The 7,462-nt window shown below is 42.7% G+C and overlaps 1 protein-coding gene across 1 annotated transcript in view; it reads right to left on the bottom strand.

Moving 5' to 3' along the window:
• Positions 1-128: 128 nt before the first annotated feature.
• LOC106955290 (short transient receptor potential channel 5-like) overlaps positions 129-7,462 on the bottom strand; it is a 65,482-nt gene continuing 58,148 nt past the window's right edge. Inside the window, exons 10-11 of the mRNA XM_015045394.1 lie at positions 4,344-4,433; positions 129-2,036 (exon numbers count right to left, since the gene is read on the bottom strand). Coding sequence (XP_014900880.1) covers positions 1,005-2,036; positions 4,344-4,433 — 1,122 coding nt within the window. The 3' untranslated portion in view covers positions 129-1,004. The remainder of the gene's footprint in view (positions 2,037-4,343; positions 4,434-7,462) is intronic.

Genomic DNA, 7,462 nt, shown 5'->3' with positions numbered 1-7,462 from the left:
TCGACAATTTTTTTCCAATATAAGACATACCCCGAAAGTAAGACATAGTGGGGCTTTTGGGGATAAAAAGAAAGTAAGACACTGTCTTACTTTCGGGGAAACACGGTAGTTATCAGAAAATTAGCTTGTTAATGTTGGCTTAATAGCTTTAAAACCAGCTAGGAGGTTAGGTAGCTGTTAGCTCACCTTAGTGGCAAATCCATTTTTGGTACTTTGTCAGAGAACTTAAAATTAGCTAGTTAGCTGTATGATATAGGTTCAGAAGTGCCAAACTGATATCAAGTCGCTAACAAGCTATTTCTTAGCTGCTAGCTAGCTAAAGTTAGCACATTGGTTAATCAGCTAGCTAGTTTTCTCACTGACATTACATAAAACAAGCTAACACATGGATGTCCCGTAACTTTCTCCAGATGAGCAGAAACAACTGAACCTAAGCTACAATTACCCTGGCTAATATTAGCTTTGGTAAACTAATTGTAGCCTAGCTACTATTGCTAATTGTAGCTAAACTAATTAGTGGTCAGGCTGATAACATTTAACATTAGCTCAGCAGATAATAAAATATTGCATCACTACCATCCACTTTCCATCCCTTGTTGGAAAGTGGATAATCTAAGTTAACATTTAAAATCTTTAGTTAGCTAGCTGGTTAGGCAACCTATAGCTAGCTAGTTGCTTTGGTCACAGATCCATTGGTGTGCACTGAGTTTTTACACATATTTAGTTGAGCAGAGCCCTTGAAGAGTTAAACCAACAACAGTGGACAAATATATATTCCATGTCACCTGAAAACCCCCCAAAAGGAGTCAAACTGTCTCCATAAACATCTGCCATATTGGATCCCTCCTCCTGTCACAGTTGGGAAAGTCAAAGCCCAGATAAATCCAGAGTTGGTCATGCAGAGATCCAACAGCTGCATTGTGTCCATGCCCCTCTCTCTCTGTATCATGCCATCTTTGTTTGTATTGAGCAAACAGGCAAAGAAAAACAGTTTCGGCTTTTTCCTATAGCTGCGTGGTAACAGAGTCCTCTATGACATCGCAGCTGTCCTCTAAGACATCGTCACATGGTCCCACCCACCCGCCCATCATCATCATTCCCCCGCCGCCGCCTCCATCCATGCCTCCTTCGCCTGCCCCTTCTATGCCCTCTCCCTGGAAAACGTCCTCGCTGGAGTCCAGGAGTCGCGAGCTGGACTCAGACATGTTGGAAGCACAGTGCAGGGATTGGCAGGGGCACGGCGGTGGGAGGGGAAGCGTCAGGAGCGAGTCCCGCCCATTGGTTCTCAGCGGCGAGAATGACGGCATGTCCACCGAGCGACCCACCTCATTCAGGTGAGTGTCGCTCCTGGTGACGTCGCTGAGTCCGAAGTCAGAGTGACTGTGGCTCCCGAGGGGGCGGAGCAGCCCGTCGGAGATGGTGTACGAGGGCGGGGACTGGAGAGGCAGCGGCGTGGGCGGGGCTTTGCGTTTGGAGCGGGAGAACAGGTAGGAGAGGCGTTTGAAAGAGTCTGTCTTCGCGCTTGGGGACGAGAGGCGCTGCAGGCGGCTCCTTGTGCGAGCAAGCGATGACGATACCGAAGAGGAAAATGATGACGATGGAGAGGGGAGGACATTGGTGGAGGACGGAGGCATGACGGCCGTCTTTAGCCCGTTGCTTTTTGGTTTCCCCTCCTCTTCCTCTTCCTCTTCTCCCCACCCCACTCTGTCCTCCAGTCTCCCCTCCTCTGCTTTGTCTATCCGCGTCATTCCTGAAATGGAGCGCACCAGTGCAGACACGCCGAGCGTTGGTGCTGGCCTTCTGTCGTCCTCCACCGGGTTGGAGAAGGTGACGCTCTTCGACTTCTGGACTCCAACTCCTCCTCCTCCACCTCCTTCTCCAGGGCCATCACTTGACTCGCTATCATCCTCTGACGCCATGGCGCCATCGTCTTTTGTCGTCTCGCTGGATGAAGAATAGTGACGCCGGGGAGGACGCCGGTTGCCGAGGAGATCCAAGACTTCATAGCGGAAACTGGAGATATCCTGCTTCAACTCCTGCACAGAGATAGAGAACAGAAAGATTGGTAATATCATATCTGGATGAGCCAAGGTTCATTTTCAAGCCTTAAAGGTCTATGGGCTATACAAAATTCATTAAATTTTTTGCACAAAATCATTCTTAGATAATGAGACTTTAGTTTGCTCAGTTCTGCCTATTTTGAGTTGTTTTAGGATCCAAAAACAATCCAAATAAGCTGCTGTTGGCCACGCCCCCCAACTCAATGTTTACACTCGCATATGAAACTGGCCGCAAACAGATGCGCAATTATACAACCGTACAAATCTGAAAAGCAGAAATGGAGCCTCCTGCACAACCAAGAACAATGCAGCAAGTGGTTTCTGGATGGTAAGTCAACAATAAAACACTTGTCTTTTCCAGCAGCCATTGTACACTGCATATAGCTGACCAAACATGATAGAGCTTTTAAAAGAGCCCCGTTTAATTCTTCTATTATATAAAGTGTTGTAATTGTACATTTATGAATCATTATGCTACTAATTACTAATGTTATATTTATGCCTGTAAATGTTTTTGTAATAAATGTTTGGGTTTTTTATGATTGAGCTCAGGAAGAGTAGCCATTGTAACGGCAATTTCTAATGGGGATGATCCAAATAAACAAAAACATGCTGGAACTCTGCTTGGGTTGCTAGGTAACGGAGCTGGGGTTGGCTTGGGTTGCTAGGTAACGGAGATTTAAGAAATGACTCATTTTCCAGACACTAAAAACGATTAACTTGCTGCCCAAAATGGCTGGCTGGGTTTTTTCTTAAAGCGCTTTAGCTGTTTTTAGAAGTCAAATAGAAATACGAAAAATGTGACTTTTTACACAATAGATCCCTTTTGAACGGTTTAGTCAACATGAAAGAAGAACCAGAAGTGGGAAGAAGAAGGTGAGGAGAGTAAGTGCCTGAGATCGAGCTGATGATCGGGGAGTTAAACTGTCAGTGAGTGGAGGCTCAGGGTGAAGAGGAGGGTAAGGACTTTGCAGGATGAGCGGAGAACAGCAACAACTGATGTAAAGAGGGAATAACTGCTGAAAGCATCAGGAAAGAGAGTGAGATCATTCAGGGCTCTCTCCAGTGAAACGCGTAGCTTTATCTGGCTGTAGAGTGAAAAACACTGACAACGGAGTGAAGAAAATGAAAAACTGGATGAGAAAACCTTAGTTCATCTCGTGAAGTAGATATTTAGGATATACGTTTCTCAGACCCAGTTCTGATTCTGAAATACTTTATTTATTCCAAAGGGAAAATGAATACAGTTTTTCTTTCAAAGCTCTTTAAGTTTCCACCAAAGTGTTCCTACTAGTTCTCATTGGCGAAAGCTTGGGAAATATAGTTAGGAGGAGGAGCTTCGTCTTGAAGGCGGAGCTAGGTGCACTCAGGTGTTTAGCCCCTCTGAGTGGTTGCCATGGACACTAAACGATTTCTTAAACATGCATTTAAAGCTCAAAAAGCCGATTTTACATAACACACCCTCTTTAAGTCCCTCAGTTGGTTTTCAATTACTTCACCCAGCCTTTTTCCAGCAAATACGTTTTCTTGTTGTGATTGCGGCTACGGTTTAGTTCAGCAACTAATTACTATTTTAGATGTCTGGGAGCTTCGTTCTGCTTTCAGCTAATATTTTCATATATGTGGCTTCTTCTTGCTAGATTTCTATTTCCTAATAGATACATATTAAGTCTTTAAAATCTTAAAAATCAGGTCTCAGAATATGGATTTATTCCTCAGACAACATGATATTTATGCATTAATTCAGCACACGGACTCGACCTCTGCCTGATTGGACTAACGTAAACATGTACGCTCAAACACGAAGACAAACATCCTTCAGCACAGCAAAGTGATTCAGTTCGCTGTGCACCTGATGTTGTTTCTTCTCTGAAAAGCCCAAAGGAACCTTCTGCTTCAAAGCAGCTCAGGGCCGGCCTCCAAAGGCATCATGGGAAATCTACTGAGGAGGAGGTAAAGATGCTTCAAATAATTTATGGCTCAGAAAGAAAGAAAATGGGGAAAGACTAAAGAAGCCTCGTCAGAGAAGAGTCTGAACAGCAGATTTTGTTAGAGAAAGTGCTTGAGAGTGGACATCTGGCTGTTATTAAAAGTCCTTCAGTAAATCTTTGGCACAATAAAAAGCAGCTCTGCCTCTGGTATCAATAAAAGCGGCGCTGCTTATAAACAGACTCTGTGCAGCTGATGGTTGTGCAGCTCAGCGGCCGGAGATGCAGGACAGGAAAAAGAGGTGGCTTATCGTAGCTGATTGCTGTGTTTGAGAAGTAGTTTCCCCAAACTGACCTTGAAGTTTTCCTCTGTCAGCCCTTCGTCCGTTTTGGCGCTTCGTATCATGGCGGCCACGTATCTCTTCACCAGACTGCGAATCACTTCCTGTTGATAAAGGTTGCAGGGATTACTACCATTAGAAGAATCTCTGCTTAAAACACAACGGTACCAAACGGTACCCATGCTTTTAACGTCTCCACTGCAAAAACACAAAATCTTACCCAAAATTTTCCCCAAAACCCAAAAAACATTAACTTATTGCCAGAAAACAGCTGGGCACTTGGACCCAAACGGAAGTATAAAAGTGTTCAAAATGTGAATTTTGCACATTACCTGCCCTTTAAATTTTTAAATTAGTAAAAACAGCCTTCTGCCGGCTCAGTTATATAAAAAAACATGCAAGATTTCTTCAAACTTCTCTTAAAATGTCATCAACGCTCACAGGCAACACGGTCCTTTAGCTGTTCTCGTCTCATTAACTAATCAGCCAGCAGCAATGTGGGTCAGTCCCATTGATTTACCGACCCAAAAAAAAAAAAACCTTCACATGCATTTGGTGTGGAGTGGGTGGTAATTCAAAACCCGATACACACACTAACACACAGGCACCGGCCCACAGTCAACACTTGTGAGCGCCAAACAGGACGGTCTGGCATGCTGTCACTCAGCACCGCTGCCAAAAGCACACCACACACTCTGCTAATGTGCAGCACACATTCACACAACAAGCCTTTTAAAAGCATGGGAGGATATCAGAGGAACAATCAGCCGTGCCAAACACCAAGTACTGGCGCCTCATTATAGACGCTCCTGCCTCGGAAGATTTGTTGCACAAATTTCTTTTAAAAACCCTCGAAACCTGGACGTAGAGACGGCGGACTCAGCTGCCAGAAATAACTAACAGTCTGAACATTAAACATTAAAGCTAATCGATAATCTCAGCCTGCTGCAGTTTTTTATGTCGCTGGAAACTTGTTTGGGAGTTTTACATGTGAACGTCGTTTCTGGAAAAATACTGAAAGGCAAATCTGAAGCGAATGAGTTTGATGTTGTTCCAGTTACAGGGATGGGCGACTGTTTTCCTCAAAGGACCAGAGAAGAAGCTGTGAACGTTGGTGGGAGCCGATTCAACGGCTGAAGGCTTTTCTTCCAAGTGTTTATTTGATAATAAAATGCAGATATTTTTTTTCTATCTTGTTCTGCCAGCAGCAGACATTGTAGCTGAACAATAACAGTTTGCTAACAGCTAAAGTTTACAACATAACACCTTCAGGTCTCAGTTTGTGCTTTAAAATCTTTACCTTGGATGTTAAATAAAATCCGTTTTCATGAATTAAAGATTTGTGCACTGCTGCAGCACAGTTTTTAAGATGCTGTTCAACTTTTTCTGAAATTGCAACTCCTGAAACGCCAGTTTTAGAAATGTAATTATTATATAGAAACCTACGGAAGAGGATTAGTGCCAATGGGAAAACAAAAGAAATCTGACGTTTTTCTCAGAATGCTGACGAAATCTCAAAATTCTGAGAAAAGTCCGAATTTTGAGATTAAAATCAGATTTTTTTTTCAGTGGCCCTAATCCTCTTCCGTAGAAACCTGATAATTTTCTTGGACATTTTGTTGTAATCCAAGCCAGGAAGTGCCAGGAAGGAAGTGTTTTGACATTTATTGAGAAATGTCAAAGAAAGTTTTCAAAACACTTATTTTTCTATTCCACAAATGAAAATTATTGGTTTCCAGTTCATGAATGATCTCAACAGTCTTCAGCATAAATAAAGTTCTCTTGTATTCAAAAGGATTTGAACACAAGTTAATGAAATAAATTAATTAAATTGCTATGAGTTTACACCTGCTTTTCACAACAAACTTTAATTTCTTGGTAAATTTTTTTTGCTATATTTTGTTGAATACATGCTGATTAAAATGTCTTCCTGGAGCTGAAATGTGTGTAAATGTTCAGAAACAGATCGGCAGTTCCCCATCACTTATCGAGCGTTTCTCTCCGCTGCTTTGTGTCACGCTTTTCTTCCATCTCCGTTTTTCTCACCTCTGTCAGCAGCTGACTGGTTGAGTCACAATGCTTTGACTTTAAGAGCAATCTCAACACGCGGCCACCTGAAGAGTAATTAATTTAGTAGCAGGCTTCTCTTTCAGCACAAACAAAATGTGATTGCCTCAGCTGGAGAGGCCTAATCCTGTTAGCTAACTGTGTTTACTTTCACTTAGACCCTGAAAGAAACAATTACTGTCTTTTAAAATTTATTTATTAAAAAACAAAGAGAAAAGGGGAGAAAGCGAAGTGGAGGAAGCTGTGCTGAGACGGTGATGTCGGAGAGAATCAAAATGCTGATAACTTCTTTATTTTTCCTTATGTGTCAATAATCAATACATGTTTATACAAGATATTTAAATGGACTTGATGGATGAATGAATGGATGGATGTTAGTTGGTTGGATGGATGTTAGTTGGTTGGATAGATGGATGTTAGTTTGTTGGATGGATGGTTGGATGGATGTTAGTTTGTTGGATGGATGTTAGCTGGTTGGTTGGTTGGTTGGATGGATGTTTGGATGGATGAATGTTAGTTTGTTGGATGGATGGATGGATGTTAGTTTGTTGGATGGATGGTTGGATGGATGTTTGTTGGATGGATGGATGTTAGTTGGTTGGATGGATGGATGGATGTTTGTTGGATGGATGGATGTTAGCTGGTTGGTTGGTTGGTTGGATGGATGGATGTTAGTTGGTTGGATGGATGGATGTTAGTTGGTTGAATAGATGGATGTTAGTTTGTTGGATGGATGGTTGGATGGATGTTAGTTTGTTGGATGGATGTTAGCTGGTTGGTTGGTTGGTTGGATGGTTGGATGGATGGATGTTTGGATGGATGAATGTTAGTTTGTTGGATGGATGGTTGGATGGATGGATGGATGTTAGTTTGTTGGATGGATGGTTGGATGGATGGATGGATGTTTGTTGGATGGATGGATGTTAGTTGGTTGGATGGATGGATGGATGTTTGTTGGATGGATGGATGTTAGCTGGTTGGTTGGTTGGATGGATGTTAGTTTGTTGGATGGATGTTAGCTGGTTGGTTGGTTGGTTGATTGGTTGGATGGATGGATGTTTGGATG

This window comes from Poecilia latipinna, unplaced genomic scaffold (assembly GCF_001443285.1).
Source record: "Poecilia latipinna isolate Pla-1442-1.1 unplaced genomic scaffold, P_latipinna-1.0 Scaffold724, whole genome shotgun sequence".
Lineage (NCBI taxonomy): Eukaryota > Metazoa > Chordata > Actinopteri > Cyprinodontiformes > Poeciliidae > Poecilia > Poecilia latipinna.
This window is presented reverse-complemented; position numbering and strand designations above follow the sequence as displayed.